The sequence below is a fragment of the Liolophura sinensis genome, chromosome 6, assembly GCF_032854445.1.
Source record: "Liolophura sinensis isolate JHLJ2023 chromosome 6, CUHK_Ljap_v2, whole genome shotgun sequence".
Lineage (NCBI taxonomy): Eukaryota > Metazoa > Mollusca > Polyplacophora > Chitonida > Chitonidae > Liolophura > Liolophura sinensis.
Genome location: NC_088300.1, coordinates 48,566,286 through 48,579,994, shown reverse-complemented (window position 1 = coordinate 48,579,994; position 13,709 = coordinate 48,566,286). Strand labels below are relative to the sequence as shown.

Sequence of the window (13,709 nt, the reverse complement as noted above, 5' to 3'; positions counted from 1 at the left end):
TCAAGCAGTCTGGTACTTCCGATGATATCCGATGAAATCCGATACTCAGTTCGTCAAGTGATGCGGTCAGGATAGCAGCAGGGAGAGGCAGAGGAAAGCTGGCACCGAGTAAGTGGTTTTCCGTTTATTAGGCGAGTGCAACGCTTGGTTAAACCGGATCGTTGTTGTTGTCAATTATGAACTAACTGGCAGCGATGTAGTCTGCATGTTCTGATAGCATGGCAGAAGCGCCGATTGGGCTTCGGATGACACCAGACAGGACAAACAGATCTTCAGCCCAGGTGATGCTCTGAGTTTTCATCACATGGAAAAAACAGACGATTCAACAACAGGTGTTACAAGCCCCGATTGCTCAACGGTTATTTTGTGTTCATCATCAAAGGGTCTCTCAAGTTAGAGGCTTACTTGTCAACACGTCAAACAGTTCAGGAAACAGTGGTAAAGTATAATATTTGCTTACTTCATTACATCTGTCGGTTATGATTACGTGTATGTTCTTTCAGTGTTGTGATGGTAATTGATATTGTGATAATAAACTTTATGTAGCGCTTTACTGTAGCACATGTTTTTTTGTTTTTGTTTTTTTTTTTGCATTGTTTTGTTTTTGGACTTATTTTTTACCTGTCAGTAATGATTAGTTTGATAAACTGTGAAATTACTTTTTGAGATTTATTCGTACATTTAGTTTGGAGCACCCATGTTACAGGCAAGGAGCAAGAGGTGATAAATAATATGGAGCTAGATAGGCGAAATGTTGATTTTTCCGATCCCAAAAGTTTAAAGTACCGGTACTACAGGACTTTTATATATCTGAAGGCTGGATACATTCTGATTACTTTTCCGTAAAAATATTCTTACCTAAAAGCTATATTTTTCATTTTTGATGCTAAAATCGTCTTCAATGCCTGCCCACTTGGGTTACGTTACTGTGTTTTCACCTCCAGTATTCTAGTCATGTGACCAAAGCGTGTGAAGAGGATTGGTTCAGAGCAGCTTTGACATCACAACAAAACTATGAATTTGAATTTGGTCTCACTTCATAATGTTTAATCCCATCCAAGATGGCCCAGAAAATTCACAGTGTTGATGAAATGAATAAACGAATGATCAGCGTATGGCATAACCCCACATCAGCAATCGTTCAGCCATATCGTGGCGACAACGTGTTGAAGCCAGCTTGGCACATCTTTTTAATATGCACCTTGATTGAGGAGAGTAATCCCATAGTTGTCAGTCAGCTAAGTAAATCAACTAAACCTTAGATTCATTGATTTGAATTTGTTTAATTATGTCCTAAGTATACGGACTGAGGACATCCATTGAAACTGAAGTTCCTATTTGTCTTCCTTAAAAAAAAATATGAAAGTGTATTTTTGTTTGTAATAAGACAAGGGAACCGTTTCTCGAACTATATATATGACACTTTGCTAGCAATCAGGGTACTGGCAATGTTATCAGTATTCTCGTTGGTTATGAGAAAAATCAATGATAAGTGTATCTACTTGCAGACGGATCAAATTTGGCAGAAACTTGTAAAAGTATACACCAGTTTATCAGTTCTTTAATGCATCAACCCAGTATGATCCAAATATTTTTGAATAGATCAAGACATCAGTATTTCATTCTTTTAGCTATGTTCTCTTGAAATAAGTATAATGAAAAATCACTTGATATTTGGAAGATTGATTAGTGTGTAAATTTATACATTCTCCTCAATCGAGATGAGAGGGTCAATACGAGCGGATTTAAAGGCCAAATTCATTTGACTAATGACTCTTTTCAATTCTGGGATTAAACCTTATTGATGCTGGTAAATCAGTGTTGTTGAAAATAGACATAATTTACAAGTACCGGGGGTATTTGAAGGGTGTAGTCTTTATATTTGTGATAAACAACACAGTGAAAGAAAGTGTGCAGAATAATGATTTTAATCAGCGACATGTCTAATTTTGTCAGGATGTACATATGTCATTCATAACTGGCCTTGTTTGCTCAGACAGTCTGAACGTTCCATGGCTGCAGCTGTCAGGCCCTTGACCTGTGAGGTTGTGTGTTTGAATTAAGTTCTTTTTGCTTGAGCCATAATTTACTTTAATAAGGTCGGGATGTTCGTCATGTACCTGGCAGAGGGCTGTGTAAGGTTCACTCTGACCACTTCATTAACTGGCCACCATTAACTGGCAAAGCAGGGTGCAAGGTTTACTTTTCAGGCTCTTCCACCAATAAATGTGACAGGTACTGTATATTAGGTAAAAAAAAAAATACCCCCCCCCCCTCCCCCCCCACATCCTCACCGTGCATACAAACACCAAGAAAAAGAAGCATTAAGCACACACAAAGATAAATGTAAGTGATTAATTTCACCAGTTGTATTTGGAAGACTTTTATTTCTGTATAACAAGTATTTTTACATGTGTTGCTGCTTTCAAGTGTCATTTCTCATACACATCGTAATCCATTGTTATATTTTTTTTATACATAGTAGTGACCCCACACTGCATGGCTCATTCTGCCAAAATCCTGCTTATCTAAGTGGATATGTACATGTAAGGCACTTGACCAGTGAGGCTGCATGTTCAAATCCTTTTTGTGCACAGCGTTAATCCAGTGGGTTTGTGATTTTTTTTAGTTGTTTATGTGTATCTGAGTAGCTTTAAATGTTACAGAAAAATTGTGTCTCGTAACATGGAAAACACAGGATATCTGTATCTAGCCTTAACTGAAAACTGTTTGTTCCTCAAACTACCAGCAATATTAACCTGGATTGTTAAATATCTATTGCATAGCAGAAAGTTACAATAGTGAACAAAGCCTTGTAATTTGAACTTCAAAGCATTCATCAATTTATTTATTTGATTGGTGTCTGTTGGTGCTCAAGAATGTTTCATATATACAGTGGCAGTCAATCTTATGGGTGGAGGACACCTGAGTGCCTTGGGTAAAGCACTCAACTTTCACCAGGCCGAAATGCAACCTCATTGGTTACGGGCCTATGGGTTGCAGCAAGACAGCATGTTTCAACATCTGAGCCAGCGAGGTCCTGTAATGTACATGTTACAATATGCATATGCATTGAAGGGAAAAACTGAAGGCATATTGTCAGATAGTATGACAATAAATATAATATTACAGAAAGCAGCTGTTTATCTTATGATGTATGGGTATTGATAAGTACTTGACACTTCTGTCTGTTTTGAAACACGTGCTTTCAGGATAAGTGTGAAGTGTTTTACAGTGTGAGGTTTTCCCTGAATACATCAATAACATACTGGTGTGCGGAGTGTAAAGCTGTGCTCACTGCTTGCTTGCTTCCTTAACAGGTTCGTCTCACATCCAACAGTTCCACGGTGGTGACAAACCAGTAGTCACCTCCGAAGGACGCTTGCACCCAGGCTATCAAGATAGGTTGTACAATGGGCGGTGGCCACTCCACTAGAAAGGCTTCCTTTGATGCGAATGGTGAAGGTAAGTTTTGCAGTTTTCAGCATGTTCTGGGTCATCACAATTATTGTTCCAGACTGATATGGTCTTTTTATGTCTATTTTTTAAAGTCTGATCAGTGGATGGTGAATTGTTTTCATGTGAAACAAACTGTCTTTCCTATGTGTATATGATCTTATGGTCTTATTACATGTACACAATGACCTATCTTCATGAAACTGATTGTTGTTAATTAGTACTATTAAAGATTAAAATATATTTTTTGTTCTCATCCATCAAACGTGCACCCAAATTGATCTCACCGTTTTATTTTTGGTATCAATACATTTACGGTACATTTGTAGTTAATTTCATTCTATACTTATTTTACGAAGATTTACAACAGCTAATTAGCCACTAGGGCCTATATAATATGCATGTGGATCACAGTGTTTGTCAGATGCTGTCATCCTGTGTGTTTAACTTCTATGTTCAGAAATTTGTGTGGTCAGGAAGCTGTGTCATATTTATTGTTCATAATTTTCATAAGATAAATTAAATCTTTACATGTATTCAAAATCTCAAGGCACAAGTTTCCAAATTATTTTTTACCAGAAATTGTTACATGTACATGCAGTTATCAATATTAACAAACATACAACTCTAACAAATTCATCAGTACAGTATACAGGGTGCAGATGCTGGCATTTTAAGTCATACAGTATGTTGATTTTGTGCTTATAGTGCCAAAAATTCAGTTCAGCGTTTGTGCATGAGTACTTGCATCTCTAACCTGACTGTCACCCCAAGTTTGGATTCTGCTTGGCTGTGGTGTGCTTTTTGCAGAACAAAAAATATTTGCAACGTAGCCATTCAGAGTACACTAAAAAATTAGGGCAAATTTTGTTTTTCATTGATCAGGTGCAGGAAAATTACTTTTTAACATCACTGTACTTATAAATGATGTTTCATCTGTTCTGGTGCAATGGAGGAGGAATTATGACAGTGTCTAGGTATGTCTTCAATATGATTGAATTTTGAAAAGGATATTGTTTTGTGAAAAAGAAAAATATTGTAACATTGAGTGAAAGAAAACAGGTGTACATTTGTGTGCATTTTTATAAAACTTACAGTCCTATCTTTGAGTAGATGTGAATATGTATTTATAGCGGGAGTTTTCTGTTCCTTTAAGATTTGTCCCTCTTAATTAAGGATGTCTTTGTTCACATGGAGGGTAAATTTTACCCTGAACATCACACCACCCTGATGCAAAACTTTTATAGAGGGGACATTTTGTATTAATAGTATGCCGTTTTGCAGAGTGATTTCTTTCCAGTTTTCATACTTGCCCATACGTATTAATACATGTACCTTAATTCTTCAACCTTTTCAACCACCACTGCAACAAATATTTTGAAACATTCTGAGAGAACTATGGGGTGTAGAGAAATAATTTGGGCAGTTTAATAAAGCTTACATCTTTAGGGACACAAACAAATCATTTTAATAATAATTTTATGCATAAATTTCTCTGGAAAAAGTGCTTCAGTGGTTGAAAATTTACAGTAGTACAATACACTGCATTCCTCATGCATTTGGTGCAAATGTTCATCGGTACTGTCAAGCAATAACAAGAGCTGCATTGTGTAAATGTAGGCTATAGTGTTTGTAATTGCACATGTATTTTTTATGGTGCTAGTTAATATATTATCTTTTCATGTGTATAGTGTACAAACTGGGGTGTTGACCATGTGCTATGTACAGTGCCCATGTATCCAGTCCATGTCTCCATGTAACATGCACAGCACGTATATACTGTAGCAGGTGCTAGTTGATGGGGTCAATACAAAAACACAGACCTACATGTATGTGTAGCTGTCAGATACGGCGACCCCACTCGCATGTTAAAGAATATTGATTAAGGTACAAAAAGCTGATCTACATACTCGAGCTATTAAAGCATCCGTGAGAAGGATTTTTAATCTCACCAAGTATAAGACCTGAACAGCGTCCATTGACGTAGAAGCAAATTAAGGTACTTTTGAATGTGAAAATTAGTCGTAGACACAAAGAACCCACGCTCTTAATTTCTGACACAGACATCTGTTTACTGGCACTAAGGTTTGTCCTGATATTGAAGCTTACTAAAGTCTGAGCTTTGATCTCAGTTAAAACTGGCATCTGTTTTGATATTGGAAAATGTAAAAGGCATCAAGTAATTATCTGAAGACATAGATATTGGTCTGGTTTTGAAACATCTGAAAGTGGCTACTTCTCTGATAAAAGAGACTTCCGAATGTGTTTGATCACGCCTGTATGTCATTATTTTCTCGTGAATTTCCAATTAACCTGTTGCTGTCTGGTCATGGGACGAAAGATACAAATCTGCACGTAGGACTGACTTAATGTGGTGAATACTGTGTAGTCATAATGTATACAGAGTTAAAAATTCTTGAGTGTATTGCCTTTAACACGAAAATGAGTTAAATCTTAAGCACCACAGATTGAATCTCATGTGTTATAGTTTGACTGAATTACATGCACATTTATCAATATATGTATATATATATATATATATATATATATATATATATATATATATATATATATATATATATATGTATTTATTTATTTATTTATTTATTTATTTATTGAATATGTGTTTCATGTTGTATTCAAGACCTTGGGCAGGGAAACCAGGCCCATTTAAGATACATACAGTACTTAAAGTTGGGTCAGATCAGCATAAGCTTGATTGGATCTTGCGACGTCATAAGCTCTAAAAGTATATAGCAGTAGATGTGCTCATTTGGAATTGCTGAGATACAACTGATAATCCTCAGAAACCTTCAACAAAATGTGCATTTAATCCACCACAAATTTAATTTTCCACATGAAGTTGCAAGGTGCTTTACCTTCATTCAGTATCACAGCAATTGTGAATTGGATAGCTGGAAAGTGAGATGTGCCTGACTGTATTGTAAAGGAATTTCTGACCTCTGTTACAAACTGCATGTATTTTACCAGCACATTTGTTTTCATTGCACCATGTAAATCATCTTTCGTATTTACATGTATTTGATGGGCGTTTAACATTGTACTATGGTTCCCTACCACCAATTACACTGGACCAACATGTTATATTTAGTGGAAAATTTCGTGTTCAGAATGAACTTCCACACTTCGATCACTAGGTAACTGACAAATTTCTTGACAACTTAGTTGTGGGTGTTAAGCTAGAGTTAGCTAGCTACAGCTGGATAAATAAATAAATTAATTAATTAAGTAATTATACATTTGTAAGGTTGTGAACGGAGAGTACTGTAATTCTTCAGCGTTTTAAAATGTTTGCAAAGTGTTTATTTAAGCATATTCTGAAGGCATTCTTCTTTGTAGACTTAAAATTATGCCTTTTGTAAAGCGCTGAAACTGGCCGATCCAACCAATGTAGCTTTGTCTCCAAAAGCAAATTACAAATGTGCATAAATTGCATTGAAAGTTGCTCTTTCACACACAAAAAGGTTGAGGAGTAAGGGTAGCTTCCTTTTCTTACTAATAGCTTTACTTACAGATGGAGTTGTACATCTGTGTGTCAGGGTTTAGCCAATACCTGGATTACTTGAAAGCACACAGAGGGCCTTCGTGGCTCAGTTGATTAGCACGCTAGCGCAGCATAATGACCCAGGAGTCTCTCACTAATGCGGTCACTGTGAGTTCAAGTCCACCTCATGCTGGCTTCCTCTCCGGAAGTATGTGGGAATGTGTGGCAGCAACCTGCGGATGGTCGTGGGTTTCCCCTGGGCTCTGCCCGGTTTCCTCCCACCATAATGCTGGCCGCCGTCGTATACGTGAAATATTCTTGAGTACAGTGTAAAACAGCAATCAAATAAATAAATCAAAGCACACATTTTGACTGTAGTACCCTAATTTATAGTAATAATTGAAAAACACTAAAACAATTAAATAAGAGGAAAGAAATTGGATGCATGTTTTATTTTGTTTAAATTGTCATCTGGCTCACATGCATGTTAGTAGGTCATTCAAGAATTTTTATGTATTTTAAGAAGTTCACAAGTTTTTTAGTAAGTACTGTTATCCTGGAAACTGCTGTGTTATTTGGAACAAAGTTACTGTTCTGTTACCAGACCTGATGTACGATAGATCCCTGATTTGGAATGTAATAAGCCTGTTACAGTGTCAGACTGTGTATGTTTGGCTGTCAGACCCTTCGTCTCTCTGATATATAATGTGCTGGCAAACTGTCTGCAAGCCACAGTTTTATACACCTGTTTTGGCCACCTTCCCAGATAGCTTGATTCTTCACTTGTCCGACACTTCCAAGGGCTGTCAAGTGTGGGGAGAGTTTAATCTTGCAGTAAACAGGTTGGCGGTTTTCGGCCAATTTCCCTCAGCCCTCTGTTTGCTCTCGAGGGAGTTGGGATGGAGATTGGATTGCTGGGAGCCACTCTGAGATACATGGATGGAATTCACAACTAATAGCCACAATATGAAGGGTTAATATATCCTGGCCATGTAGCCGTCTTTAAACAATAGAATGATGATTTGGGGAAAATGTTGAGGATTTAATAAGGATCATTACAAAGTTTGTAAAATTGACAATTTAAGAAAAAAACATTTTTTCCCTTTAGCATGCATTGTTCTTCAAGCAACCTTGCTAATTATTTTCACTACCTTCCAGGTCTTCTCAGCACTGATCTCACCATGATATAGCTGAAATATTGCTAATGTGGCGTTAAGCTAAAATCATTCATTCATTCATTCATTCACAGCAATTATCCTAATGATTTTTTATTGGTATAGTTTTTTGTCATATGTACTTCTTATTTTTTTTTCTTTGTTCCATTATACTTCCATTTGTATCCATTATATCTCATGTTAATGACAGTCAGGTTTATGATTGAACAGTTTGAAGAACTGGGTAGAACCCTGTAGAAACCACTGTGCCTCTTCAGGCACCAAACGCATCTCCTGAGGATACCATTTTAATCTGTATTAGACCGTTGCATTTTATCAGCAGCTGTATTGGTATATTGGTATAGTGGCAAATATATGACACCAACATTCTATTTGAAATTACTGCTGGATTTTAGAAATAAACTTTCCCCTGGCCATTTCAATGGACATTCTGTTATTTGCACATTTAACAGTCACTTAGCATAAACTTTGATGATTGCCATTGCTGAGTTCTTTCAGGGACTCTTAGAAAACAGAATTTTCCAGTGACAGTGACAAGACTTTGGCTCATTCTGGCCAGCTGTGGTTGAAATCAAGTTTTCTATCGTGCCAGAATACAGTGTGGCATGTTGAAGCAATATGTGGGAAAGATCAGTGAATGTATTGGGACCAAAGAAGTTTCTCCAAGCAGTCAAGTGATGATAATAAATCTGACTATGTCTAGCCTGCTCTAAAACGCCTCCAATCATTGACAGTTTTGTCTTCGTTATCGAGCACACAATTGGTTTGGGAGCAGACCGCTCCCCATAGCTGTCATCGAGGACAAATTGGGGCATTTTTGGCTGCGTTATGTCAGCCATTGAGTAATGGGTCCCTGTCAACAGTCTTGTCGCTGAATGACACAGTAGAGGGAATTCCCCCTCAGCCCAACCCTCCTGTCCAGCTGACATGACTTTCCTTACAAAACTGCCGACCAGAAATCTAATAAATTATTTGTTAAATGGCATGGGTATTCTCAGGGTGTGGCAGCCATGAAATAACGACGAATGTATTTGCAGCTGCCATGGCTGTCATTTGTGCTCGGTTTTGCTTTCACCGCTTAACAGGAAATATTTGATTTGCAGGACGTTGGTCTCCCATTGCCTGTCAAAAGACATTGTGCCGGGGATCTCCATGTCACAGAGGTTTATTAAATTACAACATCCCCGGATATCATGCACGGCTAGTTAGCCAAGAAGATCAGACTGTGGTGAGAAAATAGTGGCAAGATTTCAGTGCAAGGATTATAACCTAGGCACATCTTCTGGCACATGATGTACTGTGCACTGGTGTATAAAGGGACATGACCACAGTAGTTTATCCCTGCATATTCATGGATCCATACTTTATAAAACAATAAATGTATGTATGTTGTACTGTGTTCAGTGAGGATCAAACCACATGAGACGAATTGTTCTAGCTTGCTCATATTTGGTGAAGTCTCTTTTCTCAGTCAGATCAAGAAAACTTTATACATTAAATGTACCGTACATTTTGTAAACCGTACTGTACTGTGTGTTGTAAACTTCCACATGGGACAAATTTTCTACAGAGAATTCCCTTCATAGGGTGTTTCTTCTGGTGTGGAGAAAGGCCAAGTAACTGTACATTCCTTTCTTCCACGATTAAACAGTTGCATCTGTGTTACATAATAAATGATTTCTGTGTTTAGCGGTTGGAAGGAGTGGGGACATGAAGTGCACAGATGGCACAAAGGCTAGGTTTTAGTTCTGATTCTTCATGTATGGTGACATGGCCAAGAAATGCTTGGCTGGACAGTTCAGATGCAAGTGGTCAAAACTTGTCATTGACCACTAGGTGTTGCTAGCTCCATCAGATTAGTAGTCTACATACCCAGGTGAAATTCTGGACTCTGATTGGTTTGCCTTACACAAAGAATGTATTACACGTATTACCTAATCTACCAGACGAAGTTAGGAAAGTACGACTGCCGTAGTCGTACTTTACTGAGGGAGAAATTATGGCTTCTGGATAAAGTAATGTCTGACACAACAAGCATTTAACCTTGGTGAAATCACTCAGTGAGATATTGATAGCCATACATATACCCTAATTCATCAACCTTTTTGATCAAATGATATGATCAAACACTGATCAAGCAGTGATCAAACAATGATCAAACAACTTTCAGTGAGATTTATGCACCTATTTAATTATATTGTGGATAAAAAACGACATTGGGTTGAGTGGGCAAATTTTTGGTCTTCACACTTGAATATACAGCTTGCAAACATGGGAAAAGATTGATTTATTTATTTGTTTGATTGGTGTTTTACGCCATACTCAAGAATATTTCACTTATACAACGGCGGCCAGCATTATGGTCGATGGAAACTGGGCAGAGCCCGGGGGAAACCCACGACCATCCGCAGGTTGCTGGCAGACCTTCCCACATACGGCCGGAGAGGAAGCCAGCATGAGCTGGACTTGAACTCACAGCGACCGCATTGGTGAGAGGCTCCTGGGTCATTACGCTGCGCTAGCGCGCTAACCGACTGAGCCATGGAGGCCTCGGGAAAAGATTGAAGAATTACAGCAGATGCATGTATTGTAGTACGTTTAGTCAGGACCCACATGGGACAGATTTGCTACAGAGAACACACTACACATAATGAAATCCCTTTTCTCAATGGGATCTGGAAAGCCTGATACATTTAGATGGCTCGTCACACACAGCATTGAACTCTGCAGTGGAGTCAGTTCATGTGGAAGCTGGTTCATGCACGTATGGTGTTCTCTGTGGATTCTAGGGTCTGTCAGCGAATGTGGATGGTCATGGGTTTTCTCCGGGTTGTGCCTGGTTTCCTCCCACAATTATACTGGCCACCGTCATATAAGTGAAAAATTCTTGAGTGCGTAGTAAAATGCCAATCAAATAAATAAATAAATCCATGGATTCTACTTTATATACTACGGACAGGTGCTTTGTACAGTGTCAATCCTTATTCCAAGGTAAAATCACTGAAAACAAGAGGCCCTAGCATGGTTAAATCTTTATCTTTCTGGTTTAGCTGTAGCTGTTGTAACATCATGGACCAGCCTTGTCAGCTTTGAGTGCTTTATGTTCTTCACACTCACATGCGTCCATCATTACATGAGCAAATAAGCTTTAATACACTGTGATACATCAAGGATGACATGTACCTTCCAGGCTGTAGTGCTTTTGACATAGTCATGATTAAAAAGAAAAGGCAACACTTGATCAAATGTATATACATATGGATCAGTAGAGTATCCCACATAGTCTAAAAAACTTACCTTTTTATTTTTTGTGATGTTGCATAACCCAGATATTGCTGTTCATAGTATGCTAAAGTACAGAGAGGAAATTGAAAGCACCACCATGTTATGAACTTTAACCAATTTGGCAAAAGTTATTTCTATGCCCCAGGACTGTAGCTCTTTACACTGATGTCACTCGAACCCTGTTTTGCTTTTTAACCTTGTGAAAGTGGGGTACAAATTACGTGACATCATGTTTCCAGTTTCTCTAACATGGCGTATCTCATGGCTTCATAAGAATGTCTAAAATGAGAATGCCGCTGGCCTTGAACCCACAACAACGTTGCCCAAGAAGTAATGATATGAAGTGATGTATTTTGGATTTACTTCATGCTGTATTGCCTCCATGTTCAGGAACAAGATCCCTGTTTCTTGATACAGCAACAAATTAAAGGGGTCCATGTGTTACATGTATAAGGCTTGATTGGCTGATAATCACTGCTGACACTCTGTCAGTGATAGGCTTATATAGGGCTTGCCCCATGGCTTCATGTCTGATGTGTTATCCCACTTCTCCCAGTCATATTACTCCTGACATGTGGAAAGCTTATCTTCATGGATCTTGTGTAGCTTATTGGTCTTGGACAGGGGTTAGTAGCCAGTGATCAGTATAAATGTGGATCATTTGATGGGGCAGCAGATCTTATCCTTCCTGAACACCGCGTGTTTGAAGAATAAGTTAAGTGTTAATTCCAAGTAACAACAATAATAGGCAGAGCTAATCTGCTGTTTATGGTTTGGTGTAGTCTCTGTCATACACGTCTACTAATTAACACTTTGAGAACAGAGATCACGCTAATACTGTTTTGGGTTCTGTATACTTTTGAATCCAAACATGATTGTATAACTCCAGAATTTTATCAACATGCATGTATAAAATTGTTCAGTATAAATATGATAGTGATGAAATGATGTAAATGAAGATCGCATTATATTGTTAGCCAAGGTGACATCATGGTGGTAATATACCAAGGTGATAACAAAATGTTAACCAAAATAGCAAGTAAGACTCCAGTGTGTTATTAACCAAGCTAGCAGCATGGTGTTACAACTTTTTTGGTGGCAGGGTGATGATGTTAAACTGAGATGGCACTCGATGTTGGCCAACATCACAGCAGGATATTGACCAAGGTTAAAACAGGATGTCAACCAAGATCACAGCTGGGGTGACATGTTCTTTACATCATGTATTTAGTGTGAAACCAAGATTACAGCTTGGGCTAAGCATGTAATCATCTAAAGCAAGGTCACAGCTTGATGTTACCAAGGTCACAGCATGATGTTACCAAGGTCACAGAATGATGTAAACCAAAGTCACAACAAAAAACTTTGGTAAACTTAAACCAAGGCCACAGCATGAAGTGACTGGCCCGGATAGCACAGTTGGTAGAGCGTCCGTTTAAAAGAGGAAGTTGTAACTTCTTCCATTGGCGTTCAGCATGAAGGGATAGTGCAACGACCCATATCAGTATAGTCAGGCAGCTTACTTACCTTCGTTAAATCATCTCAGTGAAGCAGCACTAGATAAAAGAGCGGTGGAAATCTGTCCTGCAACAAGGAGGTACATTACATACATTCTAATGATTCCTTCGTCGTCATATGACTGAAAAATTGTTGAGCACGACGTTAAACCCCAAGCACTCACTCACTCACTCACTCACTGCATGAAGTAAACCAAGCTCACAACAGGATGTAAACCAAGATGAAAAGATCATGTAAACCAAGATCACAACATGGTTGTTTAAACCATCGTATTTATCTGAGTTTACAACATGATGTTAACTAAGATAACTGCAAACTAAGATAACTGCAAACTGATAGTTTAGCTGGTGCAGAACTAATGAGAACTGTCTTATTGGCATTTTGTCATGACTGACATGTGTATTCAACCAGGAATGGGAGATGTATAGTGATGTATGCCATACTGTAGATGTTGTACATGTAGCTACATGTATTTGATAACTAGAGAGACCTGTAGGTAGTCTCTAATACTATTATGCCAGTATTCCATGGTGGACTCCCCGTCTTTCTCTGCCAGGCGCCTTCGGGAGGTCTTCCTGGAAAGCAGTATACATTCTAGCCCCATAATGAAATTCCACTGATGTTCAGGGTAAACACAGTTTATATAAAGGTATCATGTGCACTCTCATGGGCATTTCAGCCGGGAGCTGAAAATCACTGATGAACTGGGTTGGCGCGTTATTAAAGCCCAGGGTGACCGTGGAATTGATATTGATGCTTGTTGAGTGGGG

The 13,709-nt window shown here is 38.3% G+C and overlaps 1 protein-coding gene across 1 annotated transcript in view; it reads left to right on the top strand.

The window, feature by feature from the left end:
* Positions 1-96: 96 nt before the first annotated feature.
* LOC135466553 (serine/threonine-protein kinase 32B-like) overlaps positions 97-13,709 on the top strand; it is a 76,431-nt gene continuing 62,818 nt past the window's right edge. Inside the window, exons 1-2 of the mRNA XM_064744101.1 lie at positions 97-438; positions 3,321-3,465. Coding sequence (XP_064600171.1) covers positions 3,414-3,465 — 52 coding nt within the window. The 5' untranslated portion in view covers positions 97-438; positions 3,321-3,413. The remainder of the gene's footprint in view (positions 439-3,320; positions 3,466-13,709) is intronic.